Source organism: Labrus bergylta, chromosome 21 (genome assembly GCF_963930695.1).
Source record: "Labrus bergylta chromosome 21, fLabBer1.1, whole genome shotgun sequence".
Taxonomy (NCBI): Eukaryota; Metazoa; Chordata; class Actinopteri; order Labriformes; family Labridae; genus Labrus; species Labrus bergylta.
The window spans coordinates 19,791,107-19,813,643 of NC_089215.1; the positions used below are offsets into that span (position 1 = coordinate 19,791,107).

Here is a 22,537-nt window from a genome sequence, read left to right on the forward strand (position 1 = left end):
TTCTGGTCTCACAAAGAGCAGTTTCATTGTATTTTCTGTCAACCTGGCAGTAGATTCAGTATTCAGTCTGGTAAACTGGAGGTAGTTGAATCAAATGAGCCGCTGTTCCCTGAATATATGCCTGGGCTGTGATCCATGGAAGACCGGGTGACTAGATGAGCTCATTTGTTACTGTGTCGTGATGTTGCCTTTTAAGTATGCGAGGAACTCAGCCGTTATACTCGTGTGAAATGCCAAAGGCTGGATGTTTCCTGATTGCATAGTTAGGTTTTTCCTACCTTGTTGACGTATGGCATTTATGTTAACGTCACATTTTATATTCATTTTCTACCACCTCCGCAGAACTGGCTTTCCACTGTGTTTTGCGAAGAATTGTACAAGCTGACTTTGTGACTGCTCTGACCACATTCTGAAACTCTTTATTTCTTTTCCGTCCTACAAATATTGTAACCTTTATATCACCTGAGAGTACTGACAGCTCTGTTTCCGTGATCTACTCACAAAAGCTTTTCTTGCCCAGCACACTCGGTCTTTCTAACATGATACACTTATATATGTCTATGGGTCCGTCTTTTTGAGAGGTGAGATTGGTCTCGTTAACTTTTCTCACCCACATTATGTCTGGAATCCCAAATTTCCCCGTTTCAGATCTCCTTAGCTTTTTAAAACATCTCTTACATAGTTCATTTTCCTGCCGTTAAACATGACTGAGTTTTGTTTTCAACAGAGGAGTCACCTAATGTAGTTTGTAGATCATTTGACCCCTTTAACCTTTCTCATTATTCATCAACGCTAAGTGGTAGTTGTTCAGCGGGCGGCTCTAAACAGCGAGAGCCGTCGCACAGAAAATAAATGGCCTCTGTCATTAAGTTGGATGTTAGCAGTGCAGGTGCCCTTTAACGGCACTGAGACTATTAACACAATAACCAAAAAGCAATTACATTGACTTTCTAAAATGGCAGTCAATTAGCAGAGCTGCTGTGCCGCATGGTGAGAGAGGTATATGAGAAAAGACTTGGAGAAGGGGAGGAAATGAAGAGTGCTGGGACCCTGGGTAATGATGTAGCTTCTGATCGCTGGTGCCCCAACAGCCTGGAAAGAAGCTGTTTGATTAAGCACTAAGGAAAACTTCAGAATGAAGCTTAATCTGATGCTGTTTGTGTCTGAATCATTTATAACATTCAGAAATTCCTTTATGTACATCAGTAGAAAAGAGATCCAGGCTCAGAAGAAAACAGGTGTTTATTCCTAAAACTCTCTGCCCAGGTAAACTTCAAATTGTCACCATGTAAATGCAGTCGCCATCTTGGAAATGTTGTCTCAAACTAACTTTCGAAAAGCGTTGTAACAGCCAGAGAGCTGGAGCCCACCAATCAGATCAGCCACGCCCCTTTTTAAAAAAAATAACTCTTGTTCTTTATTGAATAAAAATGGAGAAGTTTTAAAGAAATTCACCACAGTGTGTGCCCATGTGCTATTTTGAACAAATTAGTTATTTGAACCAGGCTGTTAACATCTTTATTTCTGCTGTAAAAACATGCATTTTTTAATGGGTGTGTGTGTGTGACCTCCAAGGCTTTTGGCGCCAGCATCAAGTGGACACCAGAGGAACTGCAGGGGTTTGCACTTCTGCAGCAGCTTCATTTTTCAACGCCAGATGTTGCAGCTCGATTGTCATTCATTACAATTTCTCTGTAATGAACTGCTTTATTAACTGTTGGGGGAGTTTTGCATGGCTTATCTAATTGTTTACATTCTTTGGAACAGATTAATTTGGCTTTGTTCACTTCTATTTTCCTTTTTTTAACCTGAGAAACTGCAAACAAAGCGCTGTTTTTTTCTTTAAATACTGAACGCTTTGGGATTTGTAGAGGATGGTGATTTGCAGCAGCCAACAGCTGAACGTGAGAACACTGAAACACAAACAGTGACAACATGTTATGACCTTGAAAGTCCTCTGTGTCTTCAGGAAGGGGTGTCTGAGGAATGTGTTTGGATGCATATTAGAAAATCCTTCTTTCTTTCTATCGTTCTTTCTTTATTAGGATCCCCATGAAGCAGCATACTCATTGGCTATTCTTTCTAAGGTCGAACACACATACAGTCAAGTACAGGAGCCATCCATGATTTTTCTTTAACGTCAAGTTAATGAAAAACACTAAAACATCATTAAGAATTTCTACAAAACCGCTTCCTTGCTGTTTAAAGTGGGTGACAGTCAGAACGAGGCGCGTGAGACAGAAACACTTCAGGATCTATTTTGATACTATTGAAACTTTTCAGCTTTAACGAGTCAAAGAGTTCATTCTAAAACTACACTTTGTTTGATCCACGTAGCAGCAATTCAGGCGTAATTCTTTTTGAAGTAAACATTAGAACAAAGGAACCTTTGGGAAGATGCTACACAGATTTGTTTTTATTCAACATCGTGTCTTTTGTTGGTTGTTTGAAAAGTGTGAACTTTTGTGTCAGTCTTTGTCACCGTCTTTATCTGAAGTCTCCTGGGGCTAGAATCCAAGACGTGATGAGTACACATTTTTCACTTTACAACAGAAATCTCTCCGACTACGACTACAATATGTGACCTGGCTTTTCTGTCTGCGTGCCTGTCTGTGAATGAGGCTGCTTGTATTTGTTATTCAAGGAAGAGGTGCATAGCTTTAAAGAACATGATGAGCACTCTCCCACCTGGAGAGGGATTGTATACATGTGCAGTTCACGATATGAAGGGAAAAGCTTGGAGTGAGAAACAAGAGGCATGTTGTCATGGGAATAGAGCAGATAATAGGCCGGTCGGCCTTGGTCAGGCATGTGAGACTTTTTCTAAGAGCTGCTCTCTGTTCGAGTCTCTGTTGCTTACCTTCTACCTTCTGAGTCTAATGTGTGTGGACTGCAGTTGTTATAATAAAACCTTCTTTCAATGACACTTGATTAAGTTCTTAAGAGGCTCATTTTCTAAGCACACTGGTAAGCTCCAAAAGTCCTGCATCTCCATATTTGCGTACATCTCGCATCGCATCTGCCCAACAGGCTTTTAAGCACTTAATCAAGAACAACGTGTTCAATCAACATCTTGATTTAGGGATGCTGACATGGCGTCATGACTTGGTGCATGGGGAGGGGGGACAATCATGCACAGTAGGGGACAGCTTTGTCTACTGTTAGTGCGCCTCAAAAGATTTGGCCATCACTTGTCAGAACCCTTTTATGCCAGAATCTGCTTCTTGAAAATTTCCCTTTTCATGCCCTAAAGGTCAAATTTTCAGATCATGGTGTCAGCGTGATGGACCAGCGTCTGAAGTGGCATTCAGACCTTCCTTAGGCCAATAACTCGTATTGAGACTTCCCACAGAGACACTGTTCGTTTTAAACCCTCCCCACTCGATCACTGACCGAGTAAAAGTGAAAACCATTTCTGAGCTTTAAGAAATGGAAAAATAAAACCTGCAGTTTTCACAGAACAAAGACCTGATCTAGCTTTCAAACTTCAACAATATAATTTAAGACTTGATAAGTTTTTATTTTCTCTATGATACTGAAACTCACGACTCTAATTTTCAATATTCTCAGATCAGTGATTTCAAATTGCCCAAAGAAAACAAGCTGCCTTATCCTGCAGTGTTTTAGTTTGATTCTAGTGTTTTTTACTTTCTGCATGCACCGAAGTGTAAGCATGTACAATATTTCATGCCCTTTAAAATGTCAATTCATGCTTGCCACGTTATGTAAGTGGTTTCGTAAGCTCCTCACTTCCAGGCCTGTTATTTTTTTAAATCACTTTGTAAGTAAACGGTGAACACAGTGTGAGCGAGTATCATTTCAGAAAACCAGTTCACATATGCATGTTGTTCTGTAAATGCGTAAATTCGTCATGCACGATTGAGCGAGCTCTCTGTGAAGGTTTGATCCCTTTTTTTCTTTTTTTTTTAATAGGTTGCAGCAGATTGAGCTGTGATGTTTCCAGTTGAGACAGTTTTGGGTCAAAGTGTCTTTTCTTCTAATAATTGCTTTGATCGCAGTAATAATAAGATTTTCCTGTTCTTCCTGTTGATCAAAATGCTCGTTAGCAGACACAAACCTTTTCAGAGACACTTGAAGCACTGACAGTGAATCACTGTCAGGTCAAAGATGTAGCAGAAAGTCAATCTTCCTAATGGCATGCAGACACGATAATGTGAAAAGAACAGGGTAATCACTCTGTTGATGCCACTGAACTAACTGTTACCTATTTGTCGAATAGAGCAGGGCATGCTGTGCTCGCTGTAGAAACGTATAAAACCCAAATTCAATTACAACATCTCCCACGGTGTCTCCTTTTCCTCCTCAGTGTTTTTTTTTTATTATTTATTTTTTTAACAAGTTCTACCATATCGCAATGTAACCATAGGAAGAACAAGTAACCTGGCAAGTTGAGTTCATTCTTTTGTTTTCTATTAATGATGTGACCAAAATCATGGTTCATATGGGAAAAACATTCAACTGAAATACAAAAGTTTGCCCTGAAAAGCTTGGTTTTTTTTTTTAGATCTAACATTTATCAGTTTCTCCTCTGGGTGCTGAAACCATCAAGGTAAAAAAAAAATTTTGACAGAAAAAGAACATTTTCCAAAGGTTTGATTTTGTGAAATGAGATTTTACAAGGAAGAAATGAATAAGTATGTCTTTGTGTTTGTTTGGTCTATTTCTATACCAACCTGCATGTGTAAGATATTCTTGTGTTGCCCGATGTGTACGTCTTTGATTCGACTGAGAGGCTGAAATACATCCCAGTTACCGCCCCCGTATTCTGTCACCGCTTTTATGACACATGCAACGCTCCTCTGAAGCGTCCTGGTGGAGTGCAGGTGTAATCAGAGCGTCCAGATCTGTTCAGCCAAACTTCATCCAGGTTTCGAACACCAGCTCCCTTGAAAAATGTGCTGGTGGAGTTGAGCTGAGCCGATGTGCGAGGGCAGCAGGTGATAGTCTGGATCATTCACTGTGGCGGGGCGGGCAGGGCGGGATGATGCACTTCCATCATGTTGAGCACAGTTTCCCTGCTTTAGCCTCTTTACTGCTCAACTCCATGTCCTGTATTAAACTTTTTAAAATGGCATGTGTACATTTTATACATCTATCTACATAGAAACAGTCCCCTTTCCCAAATCAAACAGTGGTCAGTGTTACAACGGCCTGTCTAAAAGACATTGTCCTACTGTTAGTGACGTGTGAATGGCAGGTTTGGAGAATGCCAGGACCTGGATGTTGAGGCTGATGATTGGCTATCCCCCTGGTCAGAGGTGGAACTTTTTTTCTTCAAAGGTTTATTTTGGGGCTTTTTATGCCTTTATTTTAGAGATAGGACAGTGGATTGAGTCAGAAAGCGGGAAGAGAGAGAGAGTAGGGAATGACATGTGGGAAAAGAGATGAAGGTCAGATTTGAACCCAGGCCGCCCGCTTGGAGGACTATAGCCTCTGCACATGGGGTGTACACTAACCACTCAGGTACTGGCGCCACAATTTGGACTTAACTTTTAACCAACTTATCAGGCTTTGATGTAGCGCCTGCATTGAGTTGCATTGCAACTTTTTCTTTCATTGGAGACTTTTGAACTGGGACATTTGTAGATAAAATATATTATCTTTTTTTCCATATATACCCTATGAACAAGAGTCTAACAACAGTATGATAAAACTGAAATAATAAATCCTGTTTAGAAGTGTCTGACCTCCTCTGCATACCATTTCATACCCTCCCTGCGTGTGCCCTGCAGGTGAGTCACTCCAATTAAATAATTCTGATCAAGCCCCAGACCGACAATGACACATGCACACAAAAATCCAATTTCTGTTTCCACTTATTAATAATAATTTTTCAGATTAAGCTCCTTATATGCTCTAACACTTATGAATCAAATTATGTCCACTACATAATATGACAGTATTGATCCCACCCCCTCTACACAATCAATGCCCCGTCTTAACATCCTCGTCACACAGTGTTGCATGCCGCCCTGCATGCTGCTAGCACTCTGTCACCTCAGCGAGCGCTCATGTAATGCCGAGAGGTGCGAAGCCTGAACAAAGGCTGAGCACTTCAGATTAGAGCAGATGATAAAATGAAACTTTAATAATCCCTCTGGGGAAACTGGGTCATTGCAGAAGCGAAGAATAGAGGATGGGAAGAGAGGAATGGAAAATCACAGATAATGCGAGTAATTACAAGCAAAGAACATACTGTAGCGATGGAGAGGAAAAAAAACACACAGGATAAGTTATGATGGGGCATTCGCACTGGCAACAGCAGGTTAGAAAAACTTCATTTGGACGAAGTTGAGAACATATGGTCAAAACATATGTTCAAAGATGCAAGCCAGATTTGTCGAGGCGCATATAACTGTGTCTAATGAAGCCAGAAAACTGTAAAATAACCTCGTCAAAGAGTTGAATCCACACAGCAGTTTACAGCCTGTTCAGGTCACAGTAACACACTCACTGGGATCATTCACGCGTCCCGATAACCACCTCGCTCATTTGATCACCGGTGTTGCTGCTGCAGATATCCAGAATCTCTCATGACAACCTCTTTGTACCATAATCTGATTTAATAATCTGAGTCCTTAGAGAAGTGTCAGATTGACTTTATCGATCATGGCGGATAAATTGGATCATTACGGTGAAAGCTATTAGATAATTGTGTTTTTTTCAAGAACATAAAACACATTGTATTATTATCTGTTGATCCCTGAATGAGATATCAACCTGTTTGTGACCTTTAAAGAGGACATATTATACCCCTTTTCAAACCTTTTCAAACAGTCCCCTGTGGTCTAAATGAAACATCTGTGCTGTGCTTTGGTCAAAATATAACATGAATCAAGCACCAGAGGAGGTTTGTGACCCTGTATAAACCAGCTCTCTCAGAACGCTCCGTTTTGATGTGTGTGTGTCTCTTTAAATGCAAGGAGCCCCTCCTCCTGAGTTTTCCCAGTAGACATCACTCGTTTCCTTTCGTTCTAGGCTGGGGGTGGAGTCCATGGGTGGAAATATCAGGGGAGGGGATTTATTTTTACCAAAATCCCACTGTGATGTCACAAGGAGAAACGGAGCATTTTTCTCTGTGTTGTAAGACTTATGCAGAATACAAACAAAGGACTGGATGGATTTATTTCACATTTTGTGGGTCAGTAGACACTCAGGTTACCCAACTATATGTTCAAAAACACTGTGAAAGTGGATTTTTCATATGTCCCCTTCAACTCTCAGTTCAGAATGAATAGGCAGGTGGTGGTTACATAGAACTCTGGAGAAAGTGATGTCTATGAGTCAGTAGTAATTATAATAATACATTTTATTTATAAGCGCCTTTCAAGACACACAAGGACACTGTACAACAATCAGCATTTTAAAAACAGTGATGGATAAAAAAAAACAGCGTACAATAAAGAAATGGAATGTAGGACAGTGGAATTGCAGTTTGCAGTGTCAGAGTGAGTAGGCGATCTTGAACAGATGGGTTTTGAGTCTGGATTTGAAGATGGGGAGAGAGTCAATATTGCGAATGTCAGGTGGCAGAGAGTTCCAGAGCTGGGGAGAAGAGCAGCTGAAAGCTCTGCCCCCCATGGTGCTGAGGCAGGCAAAGGGCACGGTGAGGTGGATGGAGGAGGAGGATCTGAGGGAGCGGGCTGAAGTGGCGATGTGAAGGAGGTCAGACAGATATGGAGGGGCGAGGTTGTGGATGGCCTTGAAGGTGTACAGGAGGAGTTTGAAGATGATTCTTTGCTTCACCGGGAGCCAGTGGAGTTGCTGTAGGATGGGGGTGATGTGATGGTATGAGGGGGTTTTGGTGACAATACAGGCAGCAGAGTTTTGAACCAGTTGGAGCTTATGGAGGGACTTATGAGGAAGGCCGAAGAATAGCTTACTATTCAGCACTTTGCAGACTTGCTTTCAGTTTTACAGACCCTTCTTTATCCTTATAAATCTTCTCTACTCTGGTAGTTTTTAGCATGTGTTGTAGCTTAAGAAAATCTTTAAGCTAGGGAAATAAAACTTTTGCCACTAAATTATCTGGAGCGTATCTCCAGTCACCTTTAATGTTTTAACCAGTCTCCCCTGGTGGCATCACAGCAGCATCAACTAACACTGTGAGCAAATGAAACTCAAAAAGAAGCCTGCTCTCTGTGTCCCCCAATGACTGTATAACGAAATGGAGGACACGTTCCATCTACCTGCGTTTACAATATTGAAGCCAAAAAATACTCCCTGTGATGAGCGTGGACATCATGCTTTTGTGATGTCATTTGGACGTCAAGGGATCTGACTGGTGGAACCTAGGAATTGACGCCCAATCCCTTCCACTAATCACTCGTTTAAATGACCAATGGAAAGGCAAAGATCCCTCAGTTCAGTAAAGTCTACTGCAGAACAAATTCGGGTGTCGGTTTGGATCGGAGTGTCTGATGTGTCTGATAGAAGCTTAACGCCAAGATTCTTCTGATGGTCTCTTTACATAGCAACCTCTGCCATCAGTGTGTGAATGGGTATGAATGGTTAAGTGTGACCTGCGGTATAAAAGCACGTTTAGTTGTTTTAAGACTAAAAAAGTGTTATACAAGCTCCAGTCCATTGACCATTTACCATAAAGCACAGGTGATGGTATTATGTAAAATTAACTATTCACGTTTTAAACAATAATCAGTATCTTTCCAGATAGAGGCCTGAAACATGTGTTATCTACTCTCCAGATGTTATCAATAACAAAAATCTGATTATCAGTGGTAAAGACTCTCCAACACTGTCAATGTCTTCTTTGTGTTACAAATGCTCCACGAGTCACGGCCATCTTTTCATACTCCAGGCCTGAGTCATCACTTCTTGTTACTTTGTAAGGCTTTTATAGATAGATGTGTTTTTCCTTATTCTTAAACATTTGCCAATTTATTATTTCACACATACATTAAATGTCAGATTCTTACAAACTGATGAAACGTTCTGTTAGGGGAACAGGTCAGTGTGAACTCTGAGTCAAGCCCTGTTTTTTATGTGCTTCTACATTTCCTGAAAACTAAAAAGAAAATAAAAAAAAAAGCTTTCAGGTTTCTCTTCAAAGGGTTGGGACATAATTTGACCCGCTGTGTGGTGTGAAAAGGGATATTCTTGGGCAGGCGACAAGTACTTTTCTACCATCCTCTACCTTTTTAGTGAGAAGCAGGGCCGGAAACAGGTTGCATTTTGGTTTGTGATGGAGGCTGGATGATTTGCTCTGATTGGAGCTATTCTGTACGCAAGAATGGAACCAAGAATATAAAAAAAGATCAAAGGGATTTTTTGAAATAAAAGTAGAGCACACACAAACAGCCCATAGTTTTGAAATAAGACATTTTTTTGTTCATGTATATGTTGATGATGTGTTGTTCTACATACATGACTCTGTTTACCTTTTGTACATCCAACAATCTTTACATGATACAGGTTGTTTTGCTCCTTGGTCTATTCCCTCTATCTTTAACTTGTTTAATGGTAAACAATAGGCCTGTGCCTGACTGAGGATTTACATAGTCGAACCTGATTCGTCAGATTTTGCCTACTGACGACTGATAGTTGTTGTTTTTTTTGCGCTCATTGATCCATATTCTCATTGAGTTTAACCACATCAATAAAACTATCTGTCTTCTGTCTTTGATTGAACAATTTATTCTAAAATAGGACTTGATCCATCCATGTCTCACTGATTAGGTCTACATTAATGTGACCTTTTCACCATATTACACATGTGCAATACAGGAGACACACACTGACAGCCCAGCGTCTGCGGGTCAGACCACCAACAAACAACGTCTTTTGTCTAACCATTTGAAGATTTACTGAACTCTCATGATCATAATACTCCACCAAAAGTGAGTCCCAACGATTTACATCCAGTAAAAGATTGAATCCAAACATACACATTACATACTCAACGATCCACAGAACTCTTAAAAAAACAACTATTCCAATGATGTTTTTTTGACACAGATTTATCAGAACATATAGTCAGTTGTTTCTTTTTTATTCAAGTGTACATTATTAAGCTCTCACCAAAAGTCATAGTTTTCTTTTTCTTTGCCTTTGTCATATCTGACAGGTAACATTTGTGCCACCTCAAACCACTTAGCAGCTTTTTCCACACCTGTCTTCAGCTTGTCCCTGTGTTTTTATACACTCATGTGTAATCAGAAGGTCAGCTGCGCTCCACTCATGATCAGCAGGCGCCTGCATGAGTCAGGCCGGCGACAGAAGCTCGCTGATTGGAGCCGTGAGAGCAAGGAGAACAGTGATTTCCACACCTCCTTCCTCACGAGTGTGTGCTGATGGAAACCTTGTGCCGTTTTGACCTACGTAAACAGCCGCTGATCTCTCTTTTCCCCCCTCTCTAAATGCACATACATGCTCTGCCACAAAAAAGGCCTGTGTTATCTGAAGGGAGGCGAAGGCGAGGAATGAACTATGAACGATTAGAGAATTAAGGAAGATTGCTTTTGATTAGCACTCGTTAATTAACTCAGTCAGCCGCCTGCATGTTCCCTAGCCAGCCCATCTAGAATTCTCTCGCACGTGTGTGTGATTAACCTGTTTGTGTGGAGCAATGTGTGTGTGCGCAAGACACACTGCCTTCTTTTTTGTTTTACTATTTTGTTTTGATCTTGTACTTTTATAATGACGAACAGATGAACCTTGAACACCGATTTACTCTGACGCCTGTCTGGCGTACATGCCGCGCACTTTGTGTGTCGGTGTGTGGGTGTGTGTGCGCGTATGTGTGAAACATGTTTTTATTCATGTTGTCATTGATATGCATGGAAGGAAGAGGCCAGCCTTCACAACATCCATGATTAGTGGGATGGGACTGATGTTACAGCGCAGCACGGCACAGCGTGCTGCCAAGTCAAGTTGAATGGAAATGAATGATTGATACGGGATATGGGGGAAAAAAATAAAAAATTAAAGGAGAGATGGGAGAAGGACATTGAGGATGAGGGAGGAAAACTTCAAAGGTAATGGGAAGAATGAAGGTTGCATAAGCGAGTGGAAGGTGGGGAGCACAGTTTGGAAGGAAGTCGGGGAAACAGAAGCCGAGTCAATACTTCATAAAAGAGAAGCATGAACAAGAAATGAGGACATGTTTTAGAGGGGGAAAAGACATGAAAGAAAGTTTAAGGGCACAACAATGGAAAAGAACAAAGGAGTGGAAGCTGGAGCTGGGAGGGATGGAGCGATTTCATAAGGAGATAAGAAAAAACAGACGCGATTCAGAAAAAAGCCCAAATTTTTCACCGGGGTGCGAGAGCCCGGGGTTTGTACCAGTTGCGTTACGAGGAGCACTCCTCTTGATTGCGCCTTTCTACTGTTGTGCAGGGAGCCACGCACATGTTTTATTTAACAGGCTACGCCGAGCGCCTCAGCTGGAGAGGGACCGACGTTTGTTTGCTCTCCATCCCCGCTGTGCGCTCGAGGTCGTGGATGCAGCGCCACGTCTCCTCACTGCTAATGGACGGAGCAGCATTAAGTCTGTCAGCCTCTGCCCTGCTGTTGCTCCGGCGTTATTATGAGCCCTCAAACCTCCCACTGCAGAGAGGATGTTTAAGGGGTTTTTTTTCACAGAAGGGCAAGGTTACAAGTCAATTCTAATTTGAGTACTCTATTCCTGCTTTCTTTTGCTTAACAGCGTTCTAAAGGAACACAGTGACGGCTGAACAAAGCTGAGATGAGTGAAAACACAACTTCAAAACATTATGATTACCTTTTGATCACCTTTAATAGTATATGTTAAAAGTATACTGAAGCTGTCAGCATTTACATGGTAATCAAGATGCGATCCAGGTGAGAAATTAACACTTTAAATGATTTTATTTGCAATAATCGCATGCTTTTAAAAATTGATTATTGTTACCTTTTTTATGTTATATTTTTGGGGGAGATTTTGGCCTTTATTGGATAAGACAGCTGAAGAGAGACGGGAAACGTTGAGGAGGAGAGAGCGAGGGATAACATGCAGCAAAAGGACCAATGACAGATTTAAACCCACGGTCTACAGCCTCCGTACACGAGGCACGTCATAACCGCTAGGCCATCCTCGTGCCCCAAATCGCGTGCTATCTCGTCCTTTTGGGCGCATTGTAGCTAAGCCGCTGTATCATCTTCTCCTGCAGTTATGGAAAAATGACCTTGCAGACCTTTATGTATGACTCCTTTCACTTAAAAAAAAACAAAAAATCCCACAGCAAAGTTGACGAGTCAAAAGTTAGTATCCACCCTGTGTCAAAGAGTTGTGTCAAACTAAAATATACCCTATAAAAATGGCTCAAAGGAACGGTACAATAGTGACATTTTTGATGTCATGAGGTGGATATAACTTTGGACTCGTCAGCTGAGCTGTCTGAGAGTTTCTTAAAGTGGAATGAGAAATTCAAAGATGCCGCAGTGTCCTTCTTTTATCACTGTGACTACAGGGAGACACTGTGGAGGCTTATCTACGGTGCGCCTGAAGGGACAAAAAAAAACATTGCAATTTATGAAAAAAATTAATTCAGAACTTAATTTTTTTCGTGATAAACTAGTAAATGCTGACAGCCCCAAAAAATGGTAGAGTGAGACTTAAAGCAACCTGACCGTCACAGTCATATTTATCTCATTCATATCTCATTCCAACTCAAAGTTTCTATTTCAGCGCCTCCTGTGGACAAAGAGGGAACTCATATCTTTTAGCTGGTCTGGTTGTAAACATATTTAATATTTGACACTCGTTCATTAACATTTCTTCAAACAGAACCTTGATGTTGATTTCACTGCACACACAACAACAACAATATACACACATCACGCTAAGTCGGCATCCTTTGCTGTAACTTTGAGCCAGCGACTACTACTCGTAAAAGAACATTTGTCTTCTGTAATTTTATTGAAATTAATCCTTTTTTACATGTAACACAACAACACTATGGGAAACACTAAATACCAATACCCATTGATACCAGTTGGATCTGACTGGATGTAACGATTCCAAAATACGGTCCAGTTTTAGGACAGATCCTCTCTGTGCGGAGATGTAGCCGCTGGCCAGTTCATGTCTGTGTGCGTGTGTGCGTGCGTGCGTGCGTGTCCATCTCTCTGTGGACTTCCCCACTAAACTGGCTCATTATCTCGCACACTGTGATCATTACAGAGCCGTCTCTGGAGATGCACTCTCTCAGGTGAAAACCCAGGGGACACACACTTCAGGGAATAGCACTGTACAGCACAACACACACACACACACACACACACACACACACACACACACACACACACACACACACACACACACACACACACACACTGCTTTATTACTTCATCTGATACTTTTCTGCAGCAGTATCACTGGCAGCTGATTGCTCATATGCAGCTCAACTACACTAATGTCTTCCACATGTTACACACACACTCGGACACGCACACATGCACACACACATCTGCCAGGGAGTTTTGCTCAGTTAGCTCCGTTATTACAGACCAGCTGTCTGCCCAATTTCCTTGAGTCAGGAACATCTGTGTGTATGAGGCCTATACTTTCTGTCACTCGCCACACACACACACACACACACATTCTCTTTTACTCTCTCTCTCTCTCTCTCTCTCTCCCTCCCTCCCTCGTGTATGTGTCATTATTAAAAGTCTGTCAATGTGACAGGTAAAAGAAATCCACCCTAAAGGGTAAAAATTTAGAGCTGAGGGAAATATGTGTGGCAAGTGCAACCGTCAGCAAACCTGTGTGTGTGTGTGTGTGTGTGTGTGTGTGTGTGTGTGTGTGTGTGTGTGTGTGTGTGTGTGTGTGTGTGTGTGTGTGTGTGTGTGTGTGTGTGTGTGTGTGTGTGTGTGTGTGTGTGTGTGTGTGTGTGTGTGTGTGTGTGTGTGGGTGGGGCAGGTGTTTCTTTGCAACATTTTTCTGTTGTTCTCATTGTCTGTGCATGTCTTCTAGACTCCCTCTCTCACTGTGGAAGTCTTCTTTTAGTATATTTTACAGTATGTATACATTTTCATTGTGTGTGTGTGTGTGTGTGTACAGTAGTGTGTGTACAGTAGTTTTCCAGGCTATTAGGCTGCTGACTGAGGTGTACAGTAAAGCTATTGGCGGGCTAAAGATAAGCTTGGGGATTGCTTTGCTGCTGGGCCCTTTCAGCAGCCATGATAATGCAATTCTGTCAGCCTCTGTATATATGTGTGTGTGTATTCTTGGGGGTGTGTGTGTGTGTGGGGGTGTGTGTGTGAGTGTGTGTGTGTGTGCGCGTGTTTGTGTGTGGGTAACTTTCTTGCTGTTCCAGTGAATGTAGGCTGAGGCTCTGCTTTGTCTTTTTGCTCTGATTTCTGTATCTCTGTATGTTTATCCTACATGTGACTTTTCTCTTTTTAGGGTTCATGAATCAAAAACAATAAATTGATTAACTGATTGCTTATTAAAAATATAAGATGCTCTTATTAAAAAGAGAGAAAAGAGAATTTGCAGCATTTTTAATATCCCACACTGTTGTGAACTGAATCCTTTGGAGAATTTTTATTATCATCCGGACAAAAGAAGCAAAATGAACACTTAAACGTTTTTTTGTTTTTACCGCAGCGTCTCTCTGAGTTTGCATGTTGTCCCTTTGAGATTGGTTTCTCTCCGGATACCCCAGCTTCCTCCCACAGTCCAAAGACATGCTTGTTAGGTTAATATTTGACTTTAAATAACCTGTAGAAGTGAATGTGAGTGTCAGCCCTGTGATTGACTCGTACAATCCAGGGTGTAACCCCGCCTCTCGCCCAATGACAGCTGGGATCAGCTCCAGCCACCCGCACCCCCGAAACGGGAAAAGCAGTACAGATAATGGATGGATATTTCATATCCCTGAAGGGACAATCCAAGACTCATCCAACATAGGATAAAAGCTCTACTTGTACACCGGGGTGTCGAAATCATTGCACAAATCGTAGCCAATTTTTACACTTGCACCTCACTCCTGGAAACTTCCAAAAAGACGGTATTTTTCTCTAAACTTCTTTCTTCCAGCCCCCTGAGTAGAATTCACACAAGAAGTCAGGCCAATGTGTGAAGGCGGTTGTGATGGCATCTATTACCTGCAACTGGTGCAGAGCCAGTGGGCTCTTCTTACCAGTAATAAAGCATCTACAAAAACGTCTCACTATGGGAGATGTGTGAAAGGGAAATTCAGGAAAATGTCCTGCTGTCCTGTGTGAAGGAGTCTTTTCCTGAGTGCTCTGTAATGTTTCTTTTCAGCATGGCTCATAACTAGTTAGATTATGTTGATGGAAAAAGTGATGGGAAAGTTAAATCACATACTTTTTACTAGATGGGCCACGTTGCCTTCAAGTGATGTATTAAGCCAACCTGATACCATGCTGGTTGACTACTTACTGTTTAAGTAGAACTAAGGAAAGAGCTTCCATTGGCCGCCAGAAACACCAGTCTACTCTGACAATGCACATGTTTAGTTGTGTGTTAGTATATGACTTCATCCATCTGGGCTCTTATTTTGAAACCTGTACCTACTGGTAACTTCAGCATTATTTACTCCTAAATAATCCAAACTAGCATGTATGGTCCTCCTTCATCGATGCCTGCCTCTCTCTGTCTGCACATTCTTTTTTTACTCAGAGTCCAGCTTTATAGTTTCCTGAAGTCCTCCCTGAAGAGCCATCACCACAACTTGATTTGAGCTCTGTGCAGCCTTTGGACAAACTGCATTTCTATACTTGCACTATATTATCCCGCTTTCTCCTTCGCTTTGTGTTTCTCTTCTTTTTTTTTGTTAGCTGGGTGGTGTGGCAGTGAAGTATCGCTGTTCATTTTCTTTTTCTGAGGTGAAAAACATCCCGCCTCCCTATACCACTCATTCGCTGAACGACACAAGAGCTCCAACTTCAGCTAAGTTCTGCCTTTCTCCTCGGAGGGAATCTGATTAGTTGATGTTTATGGGCTTCGGAAGCTTCCCTTCAGGCTCCGTTGAGATGACTTTTGCTGGTTAGCGAGCGAAGGTAGTGCACAGAAACAATAAGCGCTGTCGGGACAGAGTCAGAGTAAAACAGACGATGGAGAGAGGAGGGAGGTTTATCATTTTGACAGAGAGCGAAGACATTTTCTCAGAAGGAAAAAATCTGTATATATGTGTCTGTGTGTTTGTAATACTGCACATACAATGAAGTGTTCATGCATGTTTTCCTGAATGCCTCTTCCTACTTAACCTATTTTTTTTTTAATTGTAAGACTCCTATCTGTTTAAAAGCATCATTAATTAAATAAGATAGAGAGGGATTGTTCTTACCTTTCTGGTAGCTGGTATGTCATGTTTCTCTGTTGTTCAATTTGAGCCGTGTCTCTGTTTAATGATAAGAAGAAAGTCTTTTCATTAGTTTTCACCTTGAATTATGTGCTTTTGAAATGTCACAGTGTTTATGCAGGTTAATAAAAGACGCTTCTGTTTCTCTTTGTCTTGCTGCTGCAGTTACGTCCGTGTTGCCTTCGAGTGAAGAACAGGCCCCCGTCCCGCAGAACAAGTCCATGGGCGACATCGAGGAACTCGCTTCCAGCTATGAGCGCAAACTCATTGAGGTGAGCTCTTTTTTTATTTTTTTTTGTTCCCTGCATGAGTCACTCTTTCAGAGAGTGCCACATTGTGTTCCACATATTCAGTGAGGTCTGTGGTTTGAGGATGCATTACATATTTAAAGGAATGTCTGTAATATTTTAATGAGTTTCATATTTTGGGAATCACTTTTTTTGGGGGGGGAGCTTTTTTGATTTAGAAAGCTAGAGGGAGCAGGTGAGTATCGTAGCTTAGCATGAAGCCTTTCAGCAGATGACTGGAGGAGACGAGGAGTTACTCTTAAAAATATGTTCCATTTATTTACAACAAAGTTAGTCAGTCAATTTAAAAGCTATTATGAGATGTGGAAGTCAGTGTATCAGTTGTGTATGCATGATTGAAGTGATGTAATGTGTTGTGAGGAAAATCAAACAAAATGAAAAAAGGAGCCTGGCTGAATTAGCGAGCAGCCTCTCTTTAGCCCTTTTCAGACTTCTAACTAAACTCAAGCGTCATCACGTCTTTGTACATTCATATTGTTCCAGCGATGGAGTCATATCGGTGTCCCGGTCGGTGAATTCCTGTTGCGCTTCAGCGTTGTGAAAGCACAGCATAGCGGGAGCTCCACATCGACACACACAATGCTGCGCTCCCCCGCTGGCCCCGTTGATACCATCTCGCCTCTGTTACTACCTCTGAAGACGCTACAGAGGCGGGAGGATCACTTCCTTTACCCATAATGCCTCTGCAACATTCATGTGTAGGTGAAATGTCTCAGGGGCGTAAATATCTCGGCAGTCTGAGTAAGGCTTCTGTCCCTCTTTCTCCTTCTCTCCCCCACACCTACTGGCGCCTGAATCACACAGAAACCTAAATTCCAACAGATGTGCGTTCGGTTCGTCTTCGTTACAGAAGCAGAGCTGATTTATAACGAAGCGGCAACCTCCACTCTTGAAAAATGAAGCCAATGCGGAAATGCTAAATCCTGCAGTGCGTAGGGCTTCGTCCATCATTATTTACAGTCTATGGTTTTAACTTTATTCAATGTGTGTGCTTCCACTGGCTCCGCTCCACTGCGCTGCGTCTCAGCTCTGTCTCAGCTCCGGCAGTCTGGAGCCCTCCGCAGCAGATTAGCAAGGCTTCTATTTTTGTTGGATGCCGGAGCATCAATTTAGCACAGAAAAGATCGAGCGGGACGGAAAGTCAGACACCGAAACAACATTTAAATGTCCGGTTGAATTTCAGAATAAAACAGGAGCGTGCCTATGTTCCCACATTTCTACGATTTTTTTCAAAATTAGGCCCTATGTTCTCACATTTCCTTTTTCATAAATTTGTATCAGTTAGGGTAACTTACCCTAACCCTTTCCCTAACCCTACCCTGTGGGAACATAGGGCTGACCCAAATAATAAAACACTCCGTTTTGACAGTTCAGAACAATGACCTAGTTTGTGTCTTGTTTATACGGCTCTATAACTCATATATCATCTTGCGCTGTCGCAAGTGAATCTTTAAAGTGAACGTGGGAATGCCTTTGTCTCTGCACTCCAGGTGGAGTTCTGGTGAAAGTTCTGGCAGACCGCACAAAAAACAAAAATAGCAACCAGCAGGGTCTCTAACATAAAATCTTGATTGATTTTTATTGAAAGTGAAGGTTCTATCAACCATGAGATGATTATTTCATGATTCCTCGCTATGCCCATCATCATGAATCTGCGTCTGTTTTTTTGTTTTTTTGATGACAAATCGAACCACAAACTTTGAGTATTTCCTTCCAGTTTGTGTACGGATTAAACAAACAAGATAGACTGTTCATAAAAAGTCCTAATAGGCTTTTTTCTCTTCATACATTGGACATAGACAGATGTCTGTTGGCTGTTCCAACTATTTTTGCCAAACTCATGAATACTGTAGAGCTGTATCAGACGTCTTATAAACTCTCAGCAATAAAGTTCCAGTTTCTCCTTGCTCCAAACAGAAAGTCGACTTCTTCAGTCAAAAGTTATTTCCTGTTCATTTTAGTGAAGAGGATAAACATGATCTCTCCATCTGTATTTCCCTTTTTGTATCATCTGCTGGTGCCAGAACCTCAAACAGCATTAGCTGTGTTTGCTGTAGACATGGAGTTCAAGTCAGAGCTGCTGCCACACACACATCAGCGAGCAGTGTAGCAGCCAATAATCACTCTCTAAAAGTCAATTCACTTATATTAGTTATTTCATGTATGAATTGATCTTACTGGGGCCCTTAGGGCATTTAAAAATACTTTAATTGTTCATTAACAATTCAGGATAAACAAAGAATGCTAACCTGTGTTCGCAGGGGGGGAAGGAAACTTCTGACCAAACTGCTCCGTTTAACAAATCAGAGAATTATTCTTTTTGCAGCTGCATTGATTTAAAATTCTACACAGTGCCGAGAGATAATCCCTGCTCAGAAGCTTCTCAAAGATACAGATTGCAGTGCATGGTGAATATCTGGAACAACGGGACAGCAGATTTAATGTAACCATCTGCATGGTGGTATGATGGGAGTCAGGAACAATGAGAAAGACAAGACAACACAGAACATCTGAGTATTGTAATGTGTGCTGTGGTGTAGGGAGGGGGGGTCGTCCACATGAATAATTAATCATGGTGTTATATTTCTTTAATAGGAAATAATTCCACCTGTGTTTAGCCAAACTACATTCCCACTTCTTTATGCACATGTATGTGTGGTGTATTTTTAATGGTGTTTACTTATTTATTTGTCCATTTGGCTTGGCTGTCAGTCTCCACCTGGTGTTCTCAGCGAGCCTGGAGGACCAGTATGGGACACAAAAGCCCCACAGGCTGCCTGCTGGTCCCAGGCCAGCCGGGCTGCTATGGCTATGTTAAAGAAGACCATTAAGAAAATGATATTGTTTCTTGGTCCATGGTTGACAGTCTGATGGTAAACATTCTCAAATTAGAGATTTGGTTTAATTTATTTTATTTCCAACATGTAAAAAACATAAACAAACAAACAAAGAAATGCTGTAATTAAAAACATGTTGAAGACAAATAAAATATCAACACATTACATGCCCGAAAAGGAGTAGGAAGACGTTTAAATGTATCTAATCCTTCTAATTCATTTGTATAAATTGTCTAATAGTATATAATGTAATATATTATTAAATAATTACTTTTATGACATTATCTAATAATCTAATTAATCTAATTACACCAATAATGCCTATTCACATCACCAAGATTTCATTGACTGTAAATATGAATGGATGAAGTCTAAGTGATGTCATCCATCTGTTGAGGGTCATAGGTGGAAGATGCCATGCTGGAAATCTTGTTTCACCTTAACTTTCAGTCAATCTAAGTAGCTGGAGCTGAGGTTGGTTTTAAGCCTTATGACAAACCCTTACATCACGCCCACCTGTCAATCAAATCAGCTAAGCACCTAACTATGGAAAACATGTATTGTTTATAAAATCAAAACGGATGCATTATAAAAAAATAATCACCCCGCTTACAGTCTGTGCCCATGAGGACAATAACTTATCAGACCTATTTTGTGTTTTGCACCAGGCTGTCAACATGTTCATTTCTGCTGTAAAAACGGCTTTTTTGCTGTGTTGTGTATGTGACTCTTTTTACAGCCTTGAGAAAAATCAAGAGTTGTCATCATTTTTAACCAATTTTTCCAACCGGCTGGTTCTTAAACAGTCGCCTTTTATTCTGCAGAACTGTGGAAAAGATGTGTAAGATTATATTAGGCTGAAGAGGGACACCAGAAATATAAACAAAAAATAATGCAGTGAGTGTTAGTTCTGTGTATTTTTCTTTCTGCTGACCCTGAAGGAATGCACACAAACACATACTGATGTCAGGATTCAGAAAAAGTGCCATTTACATGAGCAGCTGTCAACATACTGATTCAGCAGTCACTGCAGCCACTGAGACAAACTGTGACCCAGCAGGTTATTGATTTTTCAAAATGTCACATCGAGTCCTCTTGGATTTATGCAGGCCTGCCAGACACAAATAAATATTGGACAGAGACCGGCATTCATTAACCTGGGAAACGGGCCGGAGTTAGTGACCTAGTTTGGTTTAATGATGCTAATGTGTTGTATTGACTTGGACTTTGTTTGTGTTTGAGCCAAAACTCAAGGCTCTTTATTCTCTTTTGTAACCCATCCTCTGCTGTTCATACGTCCTGCTCGGTCTGATACTGTGCAGGAGAAATACAATGTCTCAATTTCTATAAGCTTAGTTAGGGTTTAAGAGTAGGGAAACATATTTCAATGTGTCCAAACTTTAAGTGCCAAATTCTACATTCGTTCAAAGTTGTTTTGTGTGACAGCACTACAGTGAATGGATGGATACAGTGGATGGATGGATGGATGGACACAGTGGATGGATGGATGGATATAGATGGATAGATACAGTGGATAGATGGAAGAATACAGTGGATGGATGGATGGATGATGGATACAGTGGATAGATGGATACGATGGATGGATACAGGAGATGGATGGCTATAGATAGATTTATAGATGGATGGATATAGATAGATAGATACAGTGGATAGATGGATACAGTGATTGAATAGATGGACGGATATAGATAGATTTATAGATGGATGGATATAGATAGATAGATAGATAGATAGATAGATAGATAGATGGATGAATGGATACAGTAGAGAGAGGGGGGAGAAAGAGAGAACAGCTTTTTATTTTTTCCAAACTAAGCCTTCGGGGGCTCCGTGCAACAAAACAAAACTCCCGTTTTAAAAAGTTTCACTTCATCTTTGTTATCACAACACTTGAGCCTCCTGTGGGGAGATTAAGGCACAGCCAAACCAAGAAAAGCAGAATCACATCAGCAGCGAGCAGCTCCACATAACGAACCAGAGAACATTATTTGAGGTTTAGAATAACAGACACTGAAACATGTGCATTAAAATAGACTTTACAGTGGACATCGCTTTCTTTCTCTCTTTCTCTCTCTCTGGTCACCTGCAGAGTTTTTTTTCCACAACTGGTGGAACTGGTGGTGCCTGTTGTGAAGATGGTCGGCTTAACTATGAAGCTCAGCGAGAAACAAAGACTGAGTGTAGGGCTGGCTGTGACTTTGTAGCATTTCTGTGGTGCGTGTGCTGTTTTTAATGCCATATATGCTGTAAGGTTTTTCAAAACATTGTGAGTTTTAGGCAGTACTCTCCTGAATAAGGCAACCGGGGGAATCGCCACATGAGGTGGGGGGTTCTGCATCATGGGAGGGAAGGACATTCAGCTTGTAATGAGAATGTTCCAGACGACACACAATTTTGAGTGTGACTCGAGTCTGAATCTCAAACTTGATATCTAGATATTTCTCTGATATCTAGCAGCTTCTAACTGCTTACCAGTATAAATGCCTACAATGTATTCAGAGGTTAGTTAAGCTTGCTTTATTTGTTTGTTTGCTGTTTGGTGATGAGCAGACAGTTGGCTAATGAAAGCTAATATTATTTATGTGAATCATTAAATGGTGCAGTATGCATCCTTAATAATTTAACCAACAAAGCTGAACCTTGTGTCCCTTCAAGTCATTCAGACATTTATTCAACCTTAAACCCAAAGTTTACAAAACGTATTTACAGAAGTGATTTCAGGAAGGAGGTTGTTTTATTTTTCACCCTCTGGTGACTCCGGGCACTCCGTCTCCTCGTCACATTCTCATGTTTTTCAGGCTTCACTTCTCAGCTGTGAGTGTGACGGAGGGATTGTGTTTGTTCATGAGTTCTTGCATGCATTTTTATGCAAAGTGTTCAAATGAGAGAGTGGATGAGAGAGTTTGTAACGTATCAACCTGCGTCAATTCTAAGTGGGTTTAAAAAGCCGTCAGACTCGGAACACATCCCAATGGATCAGTACCTGAAATGAAGAGGACAATAAAATAATGAGCAAATAAAACAAGTGAAACACAGAGTG

General features: G+C 41.2%; 1 protein-coding gene across 2 annotated transcripts in view; it reads left to right on the forward strand.

Moving 5' to 3' along the window:
* snx29 (sorting nexin 29) overlaps positions 1-22,537 on the forward strand; it is a 165,257-nt gene that overhangs the window by 67,688 nt on the left and 75,032 nt on the right. For both annotated transcript variants that reach the window (XM_020642566.3, XM_020642567.3), the window contains exon 15: positions 16,497-16,603. In XM_020642566.3, coding sequence (XP_020498222.1) covers positions 16,497-16,603 — 107 coding nt within the window. The remainder of the gene's footprint in view (positions 1-16,496; positions 16,604-22,537) is intronic.